The following is a 21741-nucleotide window of genomic DNA, read 5'->3' as shown; positions in this document are numbered from 1 at the left end:
GTTTCGGAGTCTCTCCGCCGCTGCCTAGAACAATAAGGCATTCGCACCGTCTTTAAGTCCGACACGACACTTCGGTCACACTTAGTGCGACCAAAGGACACTGTCAACCCGGCTAAACAAGATGGTGTTGTCTACAGGATTCCCTGTGAGTGCGGCAAAGTCTACGTCGGGGAAACAGGGAGATCTATGCAGGAGAGCATCAAAGAACACGACAGGGATATACAACTCGCCCGTACCCAGACCTCCAACGTTTCTGAACACACCCACGAGACCGGCCACTATCCTATCTGCAATGATGTCAAGTTTATTGATCGAGATCCTCACTGGTACACACGTAGGGTGAAGGAAGCTATTCACATAAGACTTCACCCTAATAACATCAACAGGGATAGTGGAATTGAAATTCCTGAAGCATGGATACCCACGATCAAGAAACACAACAACAGGAGAACGGTACAACAGCGGACCGCTGACGGAACAGCTACTCGCCGGAACAATGGAACAATAGGAGGATCGAAATGCACCAATCACAGCCGACCTTTGTGATATAAATGGTACCGTGCAATCAGTCGACCTTATCGCCTGAAGAAGACTAGCAGTAAGCAGTCGAAACGTCGCGATCTACATCTCAAGTGACTGCATCGTGAGACAAACGATAATACACTTTATTAATAAACTACTTACTAACCTAGCTTGCTCGAGCCGTACTGGGGAATATTGGCCTTCGCGCGGTCGTTATCGTATGGACCTCGCTTCGCTCTGTCCGTAATGCAACGACCTTGGGCCATTATTCCCCAGTACGGTGTAAGTAAGCTAGGTTAGTAACAGGTTAATAGTTTACATTGTTTCTAAGAAATGATCCTCTTAATTACCGTTGCGGAAAATACAATATAGAAAAATTTATAATTTTTTGTGTGCAAATATACAAGATACTCAGATACCGCGCGTTAACTCCCTGAAATCATGCCCTTGATCCCGGCATGCATTTACTTAGCTGCTGCAGATTAGTGAAGGCAAACCAGGAATGCATGGTTTCCAGTCTGGACTACAGCTCTGAACCGATAAGAAAGGGGATAGTGAGTAAACTGTGTGCTGTTAAAAATGATCTCACTTTATTTACAAGAGGCACTAGAACACACATCAAAAACTATCTAGTGCTAAATTTAGATTCAATTAAATTTCAAACGCATTAATATAACTATAGAGACAGTAACTACCCTAATGTCATCATCAGTTCTCGAGGCGCCAGTAGGCGCATATTCTAAAGTAATACAAGATATTTGCGTGAGGCAAATTAAATTAAATGGTATTACAAGGAGATCAGTATCATTTATCAAGCATTCAAACACAGCTTTCTTAACTGGACTACTTAAACTCAGTGATTGATGCGTTTTGCAAATGAACAGAATCTGCAAACAATCCAATACGCTTCAGCAAAGTACTTTTCCTGCTCAGTTGTGTTTTTGTTTGTTGAGTTCCTGGACATTAATAAAAGTCAAAAAACTGAGTGACGAAAACACAAAGAGAAAACTCATCCCCACGAACAATTTAAAAAATGGAACTTTTAATATGATACCATAAACGACACTTTTTAAAAGTAATGGCGCACTGTTTAAATCGCTAGTCAGAAGTTGTGTCGTGCGCGAGGTGACTTCGAGGTGAAAAACAATTGGAATCAAGCAAACACTTATCCTGAAGGAGAAGGCAAATTCTAGGCTTGGTAAGAAGGAAATTTTAATTTTTCATACATTATAATCGCTCGGTAACAGTGGGTCGCGGGAGGGGTGAGTGGGAAACATTCTCAACAGGGACAACTTTTCACCATGTAAGTAGGCCCTTAACGTGCAACCGACACTGAACCACAGGTCGCTTAGCGGCGACAGTGGGTTAAATCGAAGAGATTTAGGCTTAAAAAAACACTCAGAGAAAATTAATTCTCTCTACTCAATTACCATATAGTTTTGTTAACGTAAGTTCTGAGAATTTAGTGTCACATCAAGACGATTGGTCTATACTCATTACCTGTCTTCCGGACAATGTGTTGATGATCTTTAACTAATGGCTACTCACTTTCTGATCTCTAGCTATGACTTTCCTTTCTCGTTCCTTGCCACGGAGTTATTTCTTGAAAAACGTAACTCGTCCATTTGATTCAAAATTGTCTGTATTCGAAGGACATCTCACACGGAGAAAAAGTGGCAAGAATTTAAACAGTGTTTATTTGATGCATGTGAGCGCAATCTTAAATTACAACGCTTAAAAGCCTGGAAACGTAGCTGTTACCATGCGTTTCTGTAAGGACAGGAAAATAATCCTTGGCTACACAGACACTCATGATCAGAGTGCGCACTCAGTTGTTAGAGGTTATTGCTGAAAAGTATCAAACAAAAACGTCTGTAAATTCCACTGTTTGTCCAGTTGATGATCTACATGGTTAGCATAAACACTCACGCTTCATTGGCGAGGGCGAGGCTGTGAGAGAACTACCAACACATGAAATCGTTGCGCGAGTGTTCTAAATGCAAACGATTTCAAAAACCGTTGTTGACATGTCTAGCAGGATTTGGATCTCGTAACTTATGACATGAAATGGCGACAGTTTCGCTAACGTTTATTAGCTTGCCCCTCCCCTCCCTCCGCCAAAAAAGCGTTTTGGTTCTAAAAAATACTTACCGTTTATGTCCCAAAGTCAAATGTCACGTTGTCTCCAATCAGCATAAAGGGCGCCCAATCGAGAACGTTGTTAAAGCCGTTACCTCTCATCCATTTCATGGCCTGGTGAAGAGATTCACTGGCACTCTCCCCACGAACAAGATGCTCGTAGAAACGACACATTAGCTGCTCTGTTGCTTGGTCACTTATGGCCCATAGAGCCACCAAAACGGACCGTGCACCGGATCCTAAGAACGCTCGAGCGATCCCAACGACTCCTTCGGCTCTAATCTGCCCACGTGCACTATGACAGTAGCTAATTACCACCAGTCTAGCTTGCAGTTGAACTTTTGCAATGTCAGAAATCGTCAATAGGTAATCATCTTCTTCTGGAACCCTGTTAGGAGGTCCTACTGGAGAAAGGGCAATTTCTCCTCTTTCGGCATTACCATGGGCTGCAAAATGTATAAGACTCACTGAATGTAGCCCGTCAAGTACCGCCTGCTTTGTTGCCTGCCGTCCCAACAAAGGTTGAACACCTAGCAGTCGTCCAATCCTGGCTGCTTCATTTCCTGCACAGGGTAACCTAGAAACCCAGGTTTTCGTTCCTTTGTAACGCACCGTACCGACAACTGGATCCCCCACTATCAGAGCACCAGTCTGACTGTGATAGTATACAGGACTGTCCTGAATGAGCTTGAGAGTCGTCAAAGAAGGAACGATGCGGATTCTGAATTTCTCTGATAAATACCTCCCGCCTTCATCTGTTAACGCTGGAAATGGAACTTGGTTTAAGAAGCGATCAGGAACAACAATGAGCTCGGGCTCCTCAAGTAGATCAGCTACCGGACGGATTAACGCTCTGTAGTACAAAGAAACGCTCGATTCGGAGTTTTGACTTTCTTCATCTTCTTCCTCTATAAGTCTTAATGCTGCGAGGTTCTCAACGTCACTTAAAGATCGATCTTCGCAATCTTCCTCGGATAAAACAGCAAAGCTCCGAAAGCTTTTTGCGAAGAAATCATGTAACTTGTCAACTGGTCCGGCACCAACTAGTTTCTCATCCACTGTTATTCTTCGGAACTGAATGATTCCTCTTGTCTTAAGAATCCAGAAAAACAGATCATTATTATAATAAGAAATGTACAGACAAGAGGAGTTACTTTCTTTTTTCATAATATTTTCAACACCAATCCACGATTGCGGATCAGCTGAAACTTGGCTTTTAAGAGAATACTGAGTTGCCATCAAGTCTGCTAATGCTCTAGCCCGAGCCCGCTCTAAAACATAAAGTGCATGGTTCGGATTTCCCGAAAAACAAAGGAATGCACTAAGATCCCGGTAGAGAAAATAGCGACCATCTGAAGACGATACCTTAAAATCGTCGTTGTCCCCTAACAAACTTCGTAAAGTTTCGCTTCTGTTCATACTCAAAAACAGACAGTCAAACGCTTCCTGGATCTTATATCGGCATAACTTCACCAATGAAAGATGAGAGAGACATGGGAACTCTTTTTCTAAGTCTTCAATGTCTCGACTAATTGACAATGCCCTCTCAATATAATCTTCAGCCATGACATATTCACCAACAGATTGATACAATACTCCTACGTTTCCGTAATCTGCTGCTTCTCCTTCTTTGTCACCAATTTGTATTTTAATGGCAAGTGCTTTCTCAAGATATTTTCGCGCTTAGTCATATTCACCAAGATATTTAAACACAGTTCCTAAGTTTCCGTAATCTGCTGCCTCTCCTTCTTTGACACCAATTTGTATTCCAATGGCAAGTGCTTTCTCAAGATATTCTTTGGCTTTTTGATATTGACCAAGAGATTCAAACACAGTTCCTAAGTTTCCGTAATCTGCTGCCTCTCCTTGTTTGTCACCAATTTGTATTCTAATGGCAAGTGCTTTCTCAAGATATTCTTTGGCTTTGTGATATTCACCAAGAGATTTAAACACAGTTCCTAAGCTTCCGTAATCTGCTGCTTCTCCTTCTTTGTCACCAATTTGTATTGTAATGGCAAGTGCTCTCTCAAGATATTCTTTGGCTTTGTGATATTGACCAAGAGATTCAAACACAGTTCTAAGTTTCCGTAATCTGCTGCTACTCCTTTTTTGTGACCAATTTGTATTCTGATGGCACGTGCTTTCTCAAGATATTCTTTGGCTTTGTGATATTCACCAAGAGATGTAAACACAGTTCCCAAGTTTCCGTAATCTGCTGCTTCTCCTTGTTTGTCACCAATTTGTATTCTAATGGCAAGTGCTTTCTCAAGATATTCTTTGGCTTTGTGATATTCACCAAGAAATTGAAACACAGTTCCTAAGCTTCCGTAACCTGCTGCTTCTCCTTGTTTGTCACCAATTTGTATTGTAATGGCAAGTGCTCTCGCAAGATATTCTTTGGCTTTGTGATATTGACCAAGAGATTCAAACACAGTTCCTAAGTTTCCGTAATCTGCTGCTTCTCCTTGTTTGTCACCAATTTGTATTGTAATGGCAAGTGCTTTCTCAAGATATTCTTTGGCTTTGTGATATTGACCAAGAGATTCAAACACAGTTCCTAAGTTTCCGTTTGAAGTGGCTTCTCCTTCTTTGTCACCAATTTGTATTGTAATGGCAAGAGCTTTCTCAAAATATTCTTTAACCTTGTCATATTCACCAAGAGATTGAAACACAATTCCTAAGTTTCCGTAATCTGCTGCTTCTCTTTGTTTGTCACCAATTTGTATTCTAATGGCAAGTGCTTTCTCAAGATATTTTTTGGCTTTGTGATATTCACCAAGAGATTGAAACACAGTTCCTTAGTTTCCGTAATCTGCTGCTTCTCCTTCTTTGTCACCAATTTGTATTCTAATGGCAAGTGCTTTTTCCAGATATTCTTTGGCTTTGTGATATTCAGCAAGAGATTTAAACACAGTTCCTAAGTTTCCGTAATCTGCTGCTTCTCCTTCTTTGTCACCAATTTGTATTCTAATGGCAAGTGCTTTTTCCAGATATTCTTTGGCTTTGTGATATTCAGCAAGAGATTTAAACACAGTTCCTAAGTTTCCGTAATCTGCTGCTTCTCCTTGTTTGTCACCAATTTGTATTGTAATGGCAAGTGCTTTCTCAAGATATTCTTTGGCTTTGTGATATTGACCAAGAGATTGAAACACAGTTTCTAAGTTTCCGTTTGAAGTGGCCTCACCCCGTTTGTCACCAATTTGTATTTTGATGGCAAGAGCTTTCTCAAGATATTGTTTGGCCTTGTCATATTCACGAAGAGAGTTAAACACAGATTCCAAATTTCCGTAATCTGCTGCTTCTCCTTCTTTGTCTCCAATTTGTATTCTAATGGCAAGTGCTTTCTCAAGATATTCTTTGGCCTTGTGATATTCACCAAGAGAGTTAAACACAGATCCCAAATTTCCGTAATCTGCTGCTTCTCCTTCTTTGTCACCAATTTGTATTCTAATGGCAAGTGCGTTCTCAAGATATTCTTTGGCTTTGTGATATTCACCAAGAAATGTAAACACAGTTCCTAAGTTTCCGTAATGTGCTGCTTCTCCTTGTTTGTCACCAATTTGTATTCTAATGGCAAGTGCTTTCTCAAGATATTCCTTAGCCTTGTAATATTCACCAAGAGAGTGAAACACAGTTCCTAAGTTTCCGTAAACTGCTGCTTCTCCTTGTTTGTCACCAATTTGTATTCTAATGGCAAGTGCTTTTTCCAGATGTTCTTTGGCTTTGTGATATTGACCAAGAGATTCAAACACAGTTCCTAAGTTTCCGTAATCTGCTGCTTCTCCTTCTTTGTCACCAATTTGCATTCTAATGGAAAGTGCTTTGTCAAGATATTCTTTGGCTTTGTGATATTCACCAAGAGATAAAAACACAGTTCCCAAGTTTCCGTTTGAAGTGGCTTCTCCCCGTTTGTCACCAATTTGTATTTTGATGGCAAGAGCTTTCTCAAGATATTCTTTAGCCTTGTCATACTTACCAAGAGAGTGAAACACACTTCCTAAGTTTCCGTAAACTGCTGCTTCTCCTTCTTTGTCTCCAATTTGTATTCTAATGGCAAGTGCTTTCTCAAGATATTCTTTGGCTTTGTGATATTCACCAAGAGAGTCAAACACAGTTCCTAAGTTTCCGTAATCTGCTGCCTCTCCTTCTTTGTCACCAATTTCTATTCCAATGGCAAGTGCTTTCTCAAGATATTCTTTGGCTTTTTGATATTGACCAAGAGATTCAAACACAGTTCCTAAGTTTCCGTAATCTGCTGCTTCTCCTTGTTTGTCACCAATTTGTATTCTAATGGCAAGTGCTTTCTCAAGATATTCTTTGGCTTTGTGATATTCACCAAGAGATTTAAACACAGTTCCTAAGCTTCCGTAATCTGCTGCTTCTCCTTCTTTGTCACCGATTTGTATTCTAATGGCAAGTGCTTTCTCAAGATATTCTTTGGCTTTGTGATATTGACCAAGAGATTCAAACACAGTTCCTAAGTTTCCGTAAAATGCTGCTTCTCCTTGTTTGTCACCAATTTGTATTGTAATGAGAAGTGCGTTCTCAAGATATTCTTTGGCTTTGTGATATTCACCAAGAGATTTAAACACAGTTCCTAAGCTTCCGTAATCTGCTGCTTCTCGTTCTTTGTCACCGATTTGTATTCTAATGGCAAGTGCTTTCTCAAGATATTCTTTGGCTTTGTGATATTGACCAAGAGATTCAAACACAGTTCCTAAGTTTCCGTAAAATGCTGCTTCTCCTTGTTTGTCACCAATTTGTATTGTAATGGGAAGTGCGTTCTCAAGATATTCTTTGGCTTTGTGATATTCACCAAGAGATTGAAACACAGTTCCTAAGTTTCCGTAAGCTGCTGCTTCTCCTTCTTTGTCACCAATTTGTATTGTAATGGCAAGTGCTTTCTCAAGATATTCTTTGGCTTTGTGATATTGACCAAGAGATTGAAACACAGTTCCTAAGTTTCCATAATCTGCTACTTCTCCTTCTTTGTCGCCAATTTGTATTCTGATGGCAGGTGCTCTGTCAAGATATTTTTTAGCTTTGTCGTATTTAGAAAGAGATAATAACAGAGTTCCCAAGTTTCCGTACGAAGTGGCTTCTCCCTTTTTGTCACCCATTTCCCTCATGATTTTTATGGCTTTCTCATAAAGTTCCTTTGCTTCTTTGTATCTATATTGCTGTTTACATATTTCAGCCATTGTTATTGTTAGATTCCTTTCCTCGTCTTTTTTACTACACTTGCGGTAAATTTCAAGAAGTTCCCTGCCGTAGATTAAGGCTTTTGTATAATCAGGGATATGACAATACGCAATGAAAAAAGTTTGATAAATGCAAATGTTGATTAAATTGAAAAGTTCTCCCGCTTTTAGTACTTCGTGATTTAGGCAGATCAAACATTCTTGGCAGACCTCAATGGCCTTTAGACCACGATCAGTGTTGGGAAGGAAAGTAGCAACCACCAAGCCAATAGAGATGGCTTGTAAAATGTCTGTTATGATGCCCATGGCGTCCCTTTCTATAGGCCCTATCAAGCGGATAACAGGAATCAAGATTTGTAGCTATTTCGAGTAATAATATATTTGTGTACGTCTTTGTACCTGGTTGTCTAAGTAGGTAATGGTGAATTCAAAGCTGGGGGTAGTCCTGTTATGGATTTTTTCATAGGGGAGCAGAAATAGTCCCAATCTAAACAAAAGAAAACTGATGAAGATACGAGGCCGTTGGTTGAATGCAGTTAGTTGTCTTGGCGTGTGTGAAAACCGTCGTGTTGATCATTTCAGGGTAATGCGTTTTTTTCTTAGAGTTGCATTTGCCTTTTTGTTTTTCATTTTTTTTTTCCAGCAAAAATCACCGTTAAAGTTGAGGCTGCTTACTTGTCTTTCTTTTTTTTTAGCTAAGTATTGTTATGACTTTTTATCGATCCCAAAATTATTTTATCAGTCTTGAGTCCTTCAAAATCTCTACTCTAGCCTATTAATAAAAATGTGGTCGTGCAGATTGCGTCCGATCAGTAAAAGAAAATCACACTGAACATAGCCGACCTCAGTCACATTCATATTTTTTTAAAAAAATATATAATAAAACTATGTATCTGGTGTGCGACTGCTAATTCCAGTTCTGGCTACTCTACTCAAATGACGGTGATAATTTAACTGTTTAATGTTTCCCGTTTTCTCCAATCATTGAGCTCGCGAAAGTCCCCCTTTTTTTCCTCGAAAGTGCAGAGCGACTGTGAAAGTTAACGTGATGATTTCAGTCCAATATGAATAACAAAGCTAAATCTGATTTGCACTCACCACTTTTGCTGAGTCACTAGTATGGAACAAAAACCAATATGCGCCGAAAACGATAATATTTCCTGTAAAAATTGTCAAGTGGGAAAAGTTAAGCGGATTTTTACTCCAAAACAGTACCTCCAAAAAAGAATTCGTTTGATTTATTTCTTCGCGTGACTTACAGCACTCAAAAACTGAAGAAAATCAGTCACGCGATTCATAAAAAATCTCTTTCAGTGTAAATTGAAACTATTAAACATCGCTTTCAAATACACGTTTTATGTGAATGAAACAGTATCAATCACGAACAGCTTAAAGTTTACAAACTTACCGTGTGCAGTCTCTCGATCCTTGGACGAAATTAAATCAAAAGTGATAGAGACTGAAGAGCAAAAACAAATGCAAATTAAATAGTGGAATTAATTACTGATGGCAAAATCCAATGCCTTTTAAAGCATATTGCGTTGTTGACTATAGTTAATAGATTGAAATGATTATTAAGCCCAACAAAGTCCTTTGTTGTATGGTTTTGTTTTCATTTCGGTCTTGATCGTGCTTTAAACACAATAGGTAATTATTTCTGTTCACAGACTTTATAATTCAACTGAAAAGTTTCGGTTACGTGGTTTATGCCTATTATATACAATCTCAAAACGAAAGACTGTTTACTGTGTGGACCTTCCAACATAAATCGTGGCATCTTTGTTTGCTCTTTTGAAGTTTGTCAAGTTTTAAAACTATATGCCCCTCTACTAACTATGAGTTGATTAATGAATAAAGTTTACATTCCTCGCCTTCCTTTCATGGAAACTAACTGACTTGCTCACAAGACAAATACGACAACTAAAGACGAATGGCTTTTGCCATCGTTCTGTTGTAATTCTTCATGTTTGTTATATGCGAGTCCTCATTTCATAAGTTACTTTGCACGATTTCATTGAGTTCCTTCTGCCGCCGTCTCATGGTAACAATATCAATTGACAGAACTAAAAACTTTCTCTTTCTCACAACAAACAATTGAGTTTGGGATTTATTATCACTGCATGATTGGCTGAAGGTCGTGGCTATTATAATCGAGCTCTATATTATTCTAACTGGTTAAGACACCAGACGATGCAAAGTGAAACTACGAAAACCACTTGATGGGTTCTCGATATCTCGAGATAACACTGATTATCCTAATACGTCATGCATGGAAGATCTATTTTGAAGTTGGCGGAATATGCCATTTTGAAGTTGGCGTAGACTTGGCGGGATATGCAAGATAAGCTGAAAATCACGGCGGGATGTTGAATGCGGGATGTAGGATTCGGGATAAAAATATCTTGGCCTGAGCAGCATGTGCTCATTTCAACCAGGAAATGCGGGATGAATTTGATATTGAGGGGCGGGATGTGGGATAAAAAACAGCAAATCTCAGTCACTCAATGCCTGGAGAAGTAAATTTACCTTTCGGCAGTGTTTGGAAACACTAATTAGTTTGTAAGACAGTTTTCCAATCGCGTTTCGGTCACACCAGCGTCATTAACTATAACTGGTTCAAATTAGTCTTTAATAACATGACGTTAAAGTTAAAAGTGATTCCTGATTACGGTCGATGCTACGGCAACAAATTCTCCCAGGTTCTTTCTTTGCATTCAAAAATTAGATCGACTGCAAACAGTTTACTTAATGATTTCCGTCTACTATGGATAACAAGGCTATCAAAATAGTGATTTATACTCACTGGTTTTGGTGAGTCGACCACAATGAAACCAAAATGACTAGGCGTCAATAACAGGACCTTTTTCTCTGAAACGTAGAAGAGGGGGAAAAGTTTAGCAAATTATTACTGCGCAAACGATGCTTCCAAACAATTATTCGCGTGACGTAATGTTCGCGTTTCTCACTAATAACTCTTACAAGAAAAAGAAAAGCAGCCACGCGATTCATGCAAACCTCTCCTAGTGTAAATTTAAAGTACTAAAAATCAGCTGTACTTATTATATGCGCACTCAACGCTATCAGTCATGCACAGACAGCTTACAGTTTATAAACTTACCGTGTTCAGTTTCTCGGTCTTGTGATGAAAGTGAAACAACGGTGATAGAAACTGAAACAACACTGGGGGGTTTTCCTGCAAGACAATGAGAGGTCCAATAGGAAGTCAAAACAATATAAAATTGAAATATATTTTAAACGTTGAGCAAAACAATTAAATAAAAACATTCGAAAATATGTTACATTTTGTCTTTCCTATCTGCACTCTTTGTCAAATACTGACCGTTAAGTCTAATAGCTTTCAAAGTACATTGAGTGTTTGACTATATCTAATAATCAGTGTAATGGTTATCAAGCTAGACAAATTTCTTTGTTGTCTGTTGTTCTTCGCTGTTTGGTTTAACCGTGCATAAAACACTATAGGTGTTAACTCAGTTCTGACTTATTGGTTAACCAACGTAACTGTTTCTCTTAAGTAATTTTAAATGAACTGTTCATGATCGCAAAGCGAAAGATTTTTCACAGTCCTAGACCATCCAGCATAAATCGCATGAATCTCTCGTGAAAGCTGCTTTTGCCATCGATCTGCTGTAAAATATGGAAGACCGTGAATTAACTTTTCATCAGTTTGCACTTTATAATATACTTTGTGCGATTTGGACGAATTCATACTTTCGTTTTCCCAATGGTAACAGAAATCAGATCTGACAGAGCCATAAACTTTGTTATCTACTAGAAAGCGGTAGAGCTTGTAATTAATCCCCTCTTTATGATTGTCTGAATATGGGCGATATCGTAATCGAGCTATATTTTATTCTAACTGGTTAAGATAGAAACCAGACGATGAAAAGTTAGCACTGAAGAGCTGTACTTACCACGGCGAAACTTAGCTTTTTAAAGTGAAAATACGAAAACCGCTGGAGGGAGTTTTAGATATTTCTATGAAACACTGATTATCATACTACGTCATGCATGGACGGATGTATGTCGAAGGTTTTAGAGTGTCAAAACATAAGCTTTGCGGGAGGCGAGAAAAGCTGAAAATAAGCAGGCGGGATGTGGCCTGAGCAACAGGTGCTCATTTCAAGCAGGAAATGCGAGATAAATTTGATATCGAGGAACTATGAATGACAAAGCTGAACTTTTTTGCGTTCGCAGGACGCAGTTCATAATCTCGGGTATACTGGGGTTTCAAGGTGACCTATTTAGACATTTTTTCTTCGAACGTCTACGTTTTCTGCCTCATTTTGAATGACGTCACATGTCATATGGGCAAAGACTATCACACACCTCAAGGTTTTCGTTGTGGTGAGAGTAAGTCTGAGCATCTAAAGACTACCTCGTGGTTTATTGCTGGTTTTCAGTTTCACGCAATTCAAAATAGATCAAAATAAAAATCAAAACCGGTCAATAGATAAAGTCCAGAATCTGGGATATGAAAGAAGGCAAATATGCAAAGACTCTCGCCAAAATTCTGGTCACAGCAATTTTTCTTATGCGAGATATGCGAAGAAATTTTTTACCCAAATTTATAGAGATTTGTATGGAGACGCCATGCTGGTGCCCATCCATATAGGCACCAACATGGCGGCCGGAAACCAACAGAAACATCTGTCACCGAGTTTCGCTACAAAAGCGTGAATTTATCCCTCGAGGAACTCTAAAACATTAACATGAACTGTTCAGATAGCCAAGTTCCCCGAAATAAGTCACTTTTTTAACCATCATGACAGCTCTCTAGGCCGTCATGTAAATGCCGCGTCACGCAAAAGCTTAGAAATTCAGGCGTAATGTATCACAAAACTAAGAACCCATTCGGAGCGAAAATTTGTATGAATATTAGTTTTCAGCTGCTCTTATACATCATTTAAGTAAAATCTCAGGAAGATCAATAGTTTTGTAGTTCGAATTTTAGTGACGTCATGTGAAAACCAGCTATAGTTTATTTTTTATGTTCATGAACACGATTTTGAATCGCCATGGCTTTGGGGTGTTTACCGTGGGAACAGCTATGTTTCATTGGCTGTAGTTTGATGTGGTTAGTGCAGGTTGCACAGGGGCTGGTACGCTTTCGCGAGCTAAAATTTATCGGCCTGAATGTTCGGCGCGGGTTGCTCTATAGAGCGAAGGGTGTCATTGTAATTTCGCTAGCCAGCATTTATATGGGCTTGAACAGATTGATGTAGGAAGCATTTCAAAGTCAAGCATGTTGTCAGGGATTGTCAGAAACTAAAAACGACTGTATTGCACTTGCATTGTACTTGAATTGTTAGAAATACACTTGAATAGGGTTAACAGACACCCTGTTGTTGCTTTTTCAAGACCAAAAGTTAGTATACGAACAATACCGGTCAAGAATCGGCTTTCAGAAGCATTTCGTGAATGCACAGGAAGCCTTATCACGTTTTAAGGATCCGTTATGAAATATGATGTGCGTGGCCTCAATTACGGATAACAATGTCGTATTGTGGAGAATTTTCTACAGTTCTCGGAGTCAAGACGTTAATTCTCATGCCAAAATTGAAACATGTCGTTACCCAATTAAAAAATGTGAAATTAATGAGGTGATGCTTTGGTTGACACAAATGATGTGCTACAAAGTGTATACAGGGAAAACGAGTGATGTGGAGGAAAATCTAGACCCTACACTTTTTGATGTCATTGATTCGATCGTCATTTTCTGGGAATTAGAGCATGCATGACACGATACAACGTGACGTAATAGTGGCGCTAACGGACTAACGTAAGTAGACTAACTATTATCTAAACATACCAACAAATCAGTACCCTATGTTGCGGGCGTAAACGGGGACGTGGTAGGGATCGGGAGGCAAAAAAAAAAACGCGAAAAAGAAAGGGAACAGCACCCTATCCCGATAAAGACGCTCGTTTCCAATAAGCATCCCAGTTTAATTTCCTCAACCCGTAATATTCAAAAAAAGAAAAAAGGACGTTACGCACACACAAGTACGCAGTGCGGAGCTATTTTTTTCATAGACGCGATAATCGCTCCTTCGAATGTTTACGATAAACCAGTTCGCGATTGCAAATGTTTGCTTACATTTGTGCTTCAAGCTTAAAATAATGTACGTTAAAAACGCACTTTTACAAATTAGCTTTGACGCTGAAACCGATTACCAGTTAATGTGAAAATCTTTAGCGCGAAATTAGAAGGCTTATGTAAATATTTTTGTGAGTCTACGGAAACAGGCGCCGTCACGCAACGTATCAACAAATCGTATTTTATACGGCGGACCTCAAAATAAAAATATATCTGTCTGTAAAACCTCGATTGCTGATGAAAAATGTTGATTTTAGTAATAGCCAGAGGTTGAAAGTCAGCAAGTGAAATCATTTTAAGTATATATATTAGTTGTTGTAAATGAGAAAAGACGATTGCCTGCAGAAATACTAGGCTTTAATCACCAAATCTCTGTCCTTACAAAACATGGCGGCCAACTGTAGGACTCTATTAACCACGAGGCAACCACAATCATTGCAGGCTCGCACAAGAAAGCTGAACATACTACATGTATGACACAATGAATTATAATGTAACGCAAAAACTCGCAGTGTTCAAGTCACGCAAAACTCGCAGTGTTCAAGTGTCTACAGGGCCTTCAAGAGGGCCTTTTGCAATGTCGTTTACACCACATTAGTGACGGCGTCGAAAGCATTTATAATCTTTGATTACTACTACCTTACTCACTAGTTTCCGTGAGTCAACAGAGTGAAACCAAAACTAACACGTCAGTAACAGGACCTGCTCCTCTGAAAATAAGCAAAAGGGAGATATTTTAGCGAATTATTACTACACAAAACGTGCTCCCACGCAGTCATTCGTGCTACTTAATAATTCGCGTGACTCACTATTGGCTATTCACTATTAGTCTCTTCCAGTGTAAACTCTAGATCTTGGGTATGTGCACGCTACTAGTCACAAATAGCTTACAGTTTATAAACTTACCGTGTTCAGTTTGTCAGTCTTCTGATAAAAGTGGAACCTAAAGTAATAGAAACTGAAACAGCACCGAGGGAGTTTCCCTGCAAGACAATAGGAGGCCAAAACAAATTAAAATTGAAATAAGTTTCAAACGGTCGGCAAAATAATCAGATGAAACATTCGAAAGCAAGTTACATTTTTTCTATTCTCATTCCTTGCTAAACACTGACGGTAAAGTCGAATAGCTTTTAGAGCATATTGGGTCTTTGACCATGGCTAATAATCAGCGAAATGGTTATCAAGCTAGACAAAGTTCTTTGTTGTTCGCTCTTTGGCTCAACTGTGCATAAAACACAATAGGTTTTAAACTCAGTTCTGTCTTATAGATTAACGATGCTTTGCTATGTAAAGGCAAACGATGCAGCTCGCAATTAATCATCACTTTATGACTGTCTAAATGTCGTGGCCATCATAATCGAGCTATACATTAATCTAACTGGTAAAGATAAAAACCAGACGATACAAAGTTAACTAGAGCTGTACTTACCAAGGCGGAACTTGCTTTGGAAAGTGACACTACGAAAATCGCTTGAGGGGTTCTAGACATTTCAAGGAAACACGGATCATCATAATACGTCATGCATGGAGGATGTATTTTTAAAGTTTCTGGAGTTTGAAAACATAACCTTGGCGGGATGCGGGAAAAGCTTAAAATCCAGGCAGGATGCAGGATGTGGGATTCGGGATGAAAATATCTCGGCCTGAGAAGCATGTTCTCATTTCAACCAGGAAATGCGGGATAAATTTGATATTGAGGGACGGGATGTGAGATGAAAAACGGCAATTCACGGTTACTTAGTGACTGAAGAAATACATTTACATTTTTGTCCTATCTGCATTCTTTTTTAAATAGAGACAGTAAAGTCTAATAGCTTTCAAAGTATACTGGGTTTTTAATAATCAGTGACCTGGTTATCAAGCTAGACAAAGTTCTTTGTTGTATGTTGTTCGCTCTTCGGCTTAACCATGCATAAAACACAATAGGCCAATGTTAACTCAGTTCTGTCTTATTGATTAACCAACAGAAATGTGTATGTGTACGCACTGTGTATGATCGAAAAACGAAACATTGTTGACAATCCTGGACCTTTTAGTATAAATCTTGGCATCTTTGTTTGCTCTTTTGAAGCTTCTTGGGCTTAAAAACCATTCCTGTTTACCATTAAACCGGCTGTGTTCGCTGATTAATATAATTTACATTCCACGCTGGTTCCTGTCATAGACAGACTGACTTGCTCTGAAGAGAAACAAGGCAACTAATGAAAGTTACTTTTGCCATCATTCTGTTGCAAAATATGGAAGACCGTGAATCAACTTTTCGTCAGTTTTCACTCCATAAAGTACTAAAGTACTACGATTTGATCGATTTCAAACTGTCGTTTTCCCATGGAAACAGACATCAGAAATAACAGAGCCAAAAGCTTTGTTGTTTACTAGCAAACGATGGAACTTGGAATTGATCATCATTTTATGATTGTCTGAATGTCATGGCTATTTTAATCGAGCTATATATTATTCTAACTGGTTAAGATAGAAACCAGACGATGCAAAGTTAGCTAGAGCTGTACTTACCACGGTGGAACTTGCTTTGGAAAGTGAAACTACGAAAACCGCTTGAGGTTTCTAAATATTTCGAGAAGATACTGAGTATCGCAACACGTCATGCATGGAAGGTTCATTTCGATGTGAAATGTCAACACATGTTGGGAGGCGAGATAAGTCAGTTTAAAATCTAGGCGGGATGCGGAATGCGGGATTCAGGATAAAATATACTGGCTTGGCCTGAGAAGACATGATGTGCTTATTTCAACCAGAAAATGAGGGATAAATTTGATATTGGGGACCTTACGCATATACGACGGCTACGGCGAGGACGACGCCTGGTAAAAAAATGTGTTTCTATTTTACTTTGGAATTAATGTTCTCATTTATTTAATTAGATCTATCCAGTGTGTCTGTCGGTATTAAAACTTGCCCCTACTGAATATGCTACAAACGTGTTCAGTTCCAAATAGAAATACGAAAAATTAGCCGTTGTGGTTCACGTTCTCCAGACAACGCAGAATTTGGTCATTTCATGATCACGTCGTAGATTTGCAGGGGACGGCAAAGAAATGTACCAAGAATTATAACGCACGTGAGCAGCCATTGTTTTGCTCATTAAAACTTTTATTGGGTGACGTTCTCGTTGTTGTTGCCGTCGTGTTTTGCGTAAGATCCCTATTGAGGGACGGGATGCATGATGAATACCAGCAAATCACGCCTACTCAGTGACTGAATTCATCAATATACCTTAATTGGAATCCCCGATGAGACACGAAGGACGCATTTTCGACTTCTCAATCACGCTTCACCTATAGTCACAACAGCGTCATACAGTAAATATGATTAGAAACTGGCTCTGATTGTTAACATAAAGTTTCCAAAGCAGGATCAAAATGATGGTCTGAGTTCTTTCTTTGTGTTGAAAAAGTAGATCGAATGAGAACAGTTTACTTGATGATTTAAGCCTACAATGAATAACAAAGCTAAACTCGTTTTATACTGACTAGTTTTGGTGAGTCAACAGAGTGAAACCAAAAACTAACACGCGTCAGTAACAGGACGTTTTCCTCTGAAAATAAGCAAAAGGGAAGAAGTTAAGCGAATTATTACTGCACAGAACGATGCTTCCAAGTAATCATTCGTGTTACTTAATAATTCGCGTGACTCACTGTTGGCGCTTACAGCAGGAAGAAAATCAGTCACGCGATTCATGAAGTCTCTTCCAGTGTAAACTCTACATCTTGTGTACATGCACGCTATTAGTCACAAATAGCTTAATACAGTTTATAAACTTACCGTGTTCAGTTTGTCAGTCTTCTCATGAAGTGGAACCCGGAGTGATAAAAACTGAAACAGCTCTTAGGAAGTTTCCCTGCAAGACAATAGGAGGTCCAATAGGAATTCAAAACAAATCAAAATTGAAATAAGTTTCAAACATTGTGCAAAACAATCAAATAAAATCATTCGAAAGTAGGTTACATTTTTTCCATTCCCATTCTTTCTTAAACATTGACGGTAAAGTCCAATAGATTTCAAAATATATTGGGTTTTTTGAACATAGCTAATAATCAGTGAAATGGTTATCAAGCTAGACAAAGTTCTTTTTTGCATATTGTTGTTCGCTCTTTGGCTTAACCGTGCATAAAACACAGTAGGTGTTAACTCAGTTGTGATTTATAGATTTACCAACAGAAACGTTTCGGTTATGTAACTAATGCATAGTGCATGATCGCAAAGCGATCTTGGACCTTTCAATAAAAATCTTGGCATCTTTGTTTGCTATTTTGAAGTTTCTCGGGCTAAAGAACCGCTCCAGTCTACTATTTAAGTATTTGTTGGCTGATAAATACAATTTACATTCCAAGCCTTCCTATCATAGACAGACTGACTTGCTCTAAAGAGAAATAAAGCAACTAATGAAAGCTACTTTTGCCATCGTTCTGTTGTAAAATATGGAAGAAAGTGAATTAAGTTTTCCTCAGTTTTCGCTTTATAATGCACTTTGCACGATTTGGTCGATTTGAAACTCTCGTTTTCTCATGGTAACAGACATCAGAACTGACAGAGCCAAAAACTTTGCTATGTAACAGCAAACGATGGAGCTTGTAATTAATCATCACTTTGTGATTTTACGAATGCCCTGGCTATCAGAATCCAGCTATATATTATTCTAACTGATCGATAGAAGCCAGAGGATGCAAAGTTAATTAGAGTTGTACTTAACACGGCCGGCAGAACTTGCTTTGAAAGTGAAACTGCGAAAAACCGACTGAGGGGTTCTAAATATTTCGAGAAGACACTTATTATCATACTACGTCATGCATGGAAGCTTTATTTCGAAGTTTTTGGAGTATCATAACATAAGCTTGGTGGGAAGCGAGATAAACTGAAAATCAAGGCGGGATGTGCGATGCGGAATGCGGGGTGCGACATTCAGGATAAAATATCTTGGCTTGAGCAGCATGTGTTCATTTCAACCAGGGAATGCGGGATAAATTTGATATTAGGGGACGGGATGTGAGATGAAAAACAGAAATTCACGTTACACAGTGACCAAGGAAATTAATTTATCTTTCGGGAATGTTTGGAAACACTAATGAGTTAAAGAGTAGGGGTTTATAAAACATGCCAATCGCATCATATATTAACACCGATTCAAATCAGTCTTTAACTACATGACGTCAGAGTTGAAAGTAGTTGGTGATTACAGTCGACATTACGGCTACAAAATCTGCCAGTTTTTTCTTTTTGTTCAAAAAGTAGATCAACTGTGAACAGTTTACTTAATGATTTCAGTCTACTATGAATAACAAAGCTATAAAAAATATTGATTTATACTCACTGGTTTTGGTGGGTCGACCACAATGAAACCAAAATGAATACGCGTCAATAACAGGACCTTTTCCTCTGAAAAGTAGAAGAGAAGGAAAAGTTAAGCCAATTATTGCTGGGCAAACGATGCTTCCAAACAATTATTCGCGTGACTTTATTTTTCGCGTGACTCAATAACAACTCTTACAACAAGAAGAATAACAGTCACGCAATTCATGCAAATCTCTCCCAGTGTAAATTTAAAGTATTAAGAAATCGGCTATGCTTGTTAAATGCGCAGAAAACGCTTTCAGTCATGCACAGACAGTTTACAGTTTATAAACTTACCGTGTCTAGTTTCTCAGTCTTCTGACGAAAATGAAACCAAAATTGATGGAAACTGAAACAACACTGGGGGTTTCCCTGCAGGACAATAGTAGGTCCAATAGAAAGTTAAAACAATTTGAAATTTTAATATGTTTCAAACGTTCTGCAAAATAATCAAATAAAAAAAATTGAAAGCTTTCAAAGTAGATTGGGTTTTTGACCATAGCTAATAATCAGTGAAATATTTATCAAGGTACTGAGACTAAGTTCTTTCTCGTATGTTGTTCGTTCTTTGTCTTAACCATGGATAAAACACAATAGATGTTAAGTCAGTTTTTTCTTATAGATTAAACAACAGAAACGTTTCGGTTATCTAATTAATACACTATTGAAGGATTGTTCACAGTCCTGGACCTTTCAACATAAATCTTGGCATCATTGTTTGCTCTTTTGAAGTTTCTCAGGCTTAGAAACCACTCCAGTTTACTATTAATTTAACTCCGTGTGGGCTGATTAATAGAATTTACATTCCACGCCGGTTCCTGTCACAGACAGACTGACTTGCTCTGAAGAGAAATAAGACAACTAATGAAAGCTACTTTTGCCATCGTTTTGTTGTAAAATATGGAAGGCCTTGAATTAACTTTTCGTCAGTAATTACTTTATAATCTACTTTGTACGATTTGATTGACTTCCAACTCCTTTTTTCGGTGGCAACAGACATCAGAACTGACAGAGCCACAAACCTTTTTGTTTACTAGCAAACAATGGAGTTTGCAATTGATCATCACTTTATGATTATGCTTGAATTTCGTGGCTATCATAATAAAGCTTATAATAGTATTCCAACTGGTTAAGATAGAAACTAGACGATGCAAAGTTAGCTAGAATTGTACTTACCACGTCGGAACTTGCTTTGGAAAGTGAAACTACAAAAACCGCTAGAGGCGTTCTAGAAATTTCGAGAAAACACTGATTATCATAGTACGCCAAGCATGGAAGATGTATTTTGAAGTTTCTGGAGTGTCAAAACGTAAGCTTGACAGGATGCGAGATAAGCTGAAAATCCTAGCGGGATGTGGCAAGCGGGATGCGGGATGAGAGCAGCATGTGTTGAGTTCAACCAGGAAATGCGGGATAAATTTGGAATTGATGGACGGGATGCGGGATGAAAAAAAAGTTACGGTTACAAAGTGACTGGAGGAATTAATTTACCTTTTGTGAGTGCTCCGAGACACTAATGAGTTGAAAAGGAAGAGTTTTTTTTAAACAGATTGCCAATCGTGTTTCGGTCACACGAACGTCGCCACTTATAACTGGATTTGATTAGTCTTTAAATACATGACTCAGAGTTAAAAGTAGTTAGTGATTAGCTTCGACGTTGCGGTCACTAATTCTCTCAGGTTCTGACTTTGCATTGAAAAATGAAATTGACTGTGAACAGTTTACATCACTATTTCAGTCTGCTATGAATATATTATAACTAGGCTAAAATCATCATTTATACTCACTAGCTTTGGTGAGTCACCAGAGTGAAACCAAAACCAATACGCGTCAATAACAGGACCTTTTCCCCTGAAAAGTAAGCAAAGAGGGAAAGTTGAGCAAATTGTTACTACTAAAAAACGGTGATTCCAAACAATCATTTGTGTTATTAGGTTTTTCGCGTGACTCACTTTTGGCGCTTACAGCAGGTAGAAAATCAGTCACGCGATTCGTGACGTCTCTTCCAGTGTAAACTCTAGATCTTGTGTTTGTGCACGCTACTAGTCACAAACAGCTTACAGTTTATAAACTTACTGTGTTCAGTTTGTAAGTCTTCTCCTAAAAGCGGAACACAAAGTGATAGAAACTGAAACAGCACTGAGGGAGTTTCCCTGCAAGACAATAGGAAGTCCAATAAGAAGTCAAATCAAATTAAAATTAAAATAAGTTTCAAACGTTGAACAAAACAATCGAATAAAAACATTCGAAAGTAAGTTACATTTTTCTATCCACATACTTTGTTGAATACTGACGGTAAAGACCAATAGCTTTCAGAGCATATTGGGTTTTTTTGAACATAGTTAATATTAAGTACAATCGATTTCTAGCTAGACAAAGTTCTTTCAATTGTTGTCTGTTGTTATTCGCTCT

General features: G+C 38.6%; 1 protein-coding gene and 1 long non-coding RNA gene across 2 annotated transcripts in view; both read right to left on the bottom strand.

The window, feature by feature from the left end:
- Positions 1 to 21741, bottom strand: part of LOC145461481 (uncharacterized) — a 479224-nt gene that overhangs the window by 41017 nt on the left and 416466 nt on the right. The window contains 2 exon segments of the mRNA XM_081445648.1: positions 4299 to 4739; positions 4742 to 7785. Of these exon segments, the coding sequence (XP_081301774.1) occupies positions 4299 to 4739; positions 4742 to 7785 (3485 nt within the window).
- LOC145461406 (uncharacterized) lies at positions 13535 to 16326 on the bottom strand. Its single transcript, XR_014040548.1, has 3 exons — positions 15410 to 16326; positions 14887 to 14963; positions 13535 to 14690 (listed from the first exon to the last, which is right to left on the bottom strand). It is a non-coding gene; the product is annotated as an uncharacterized LOC145461406 (long non-coding RNA).

Source organism: Orbicella franksi, chromosome 1, assembly GCF_964199315.1.
Source record: "Orbicella franksi chromosome 1, jaOrbFran1.1, whole genome shotgun sequence".
Classification (NCBI taxonomy): Eukaryota; Metazoa; Cnidaria; class Anthozoa; order Scleractinia; family Merulinidae; genus Orbicella; species Orbicella franksi.
This window is presented reverse-complemented; position numbering and strand designations above follow the sequence as displayed.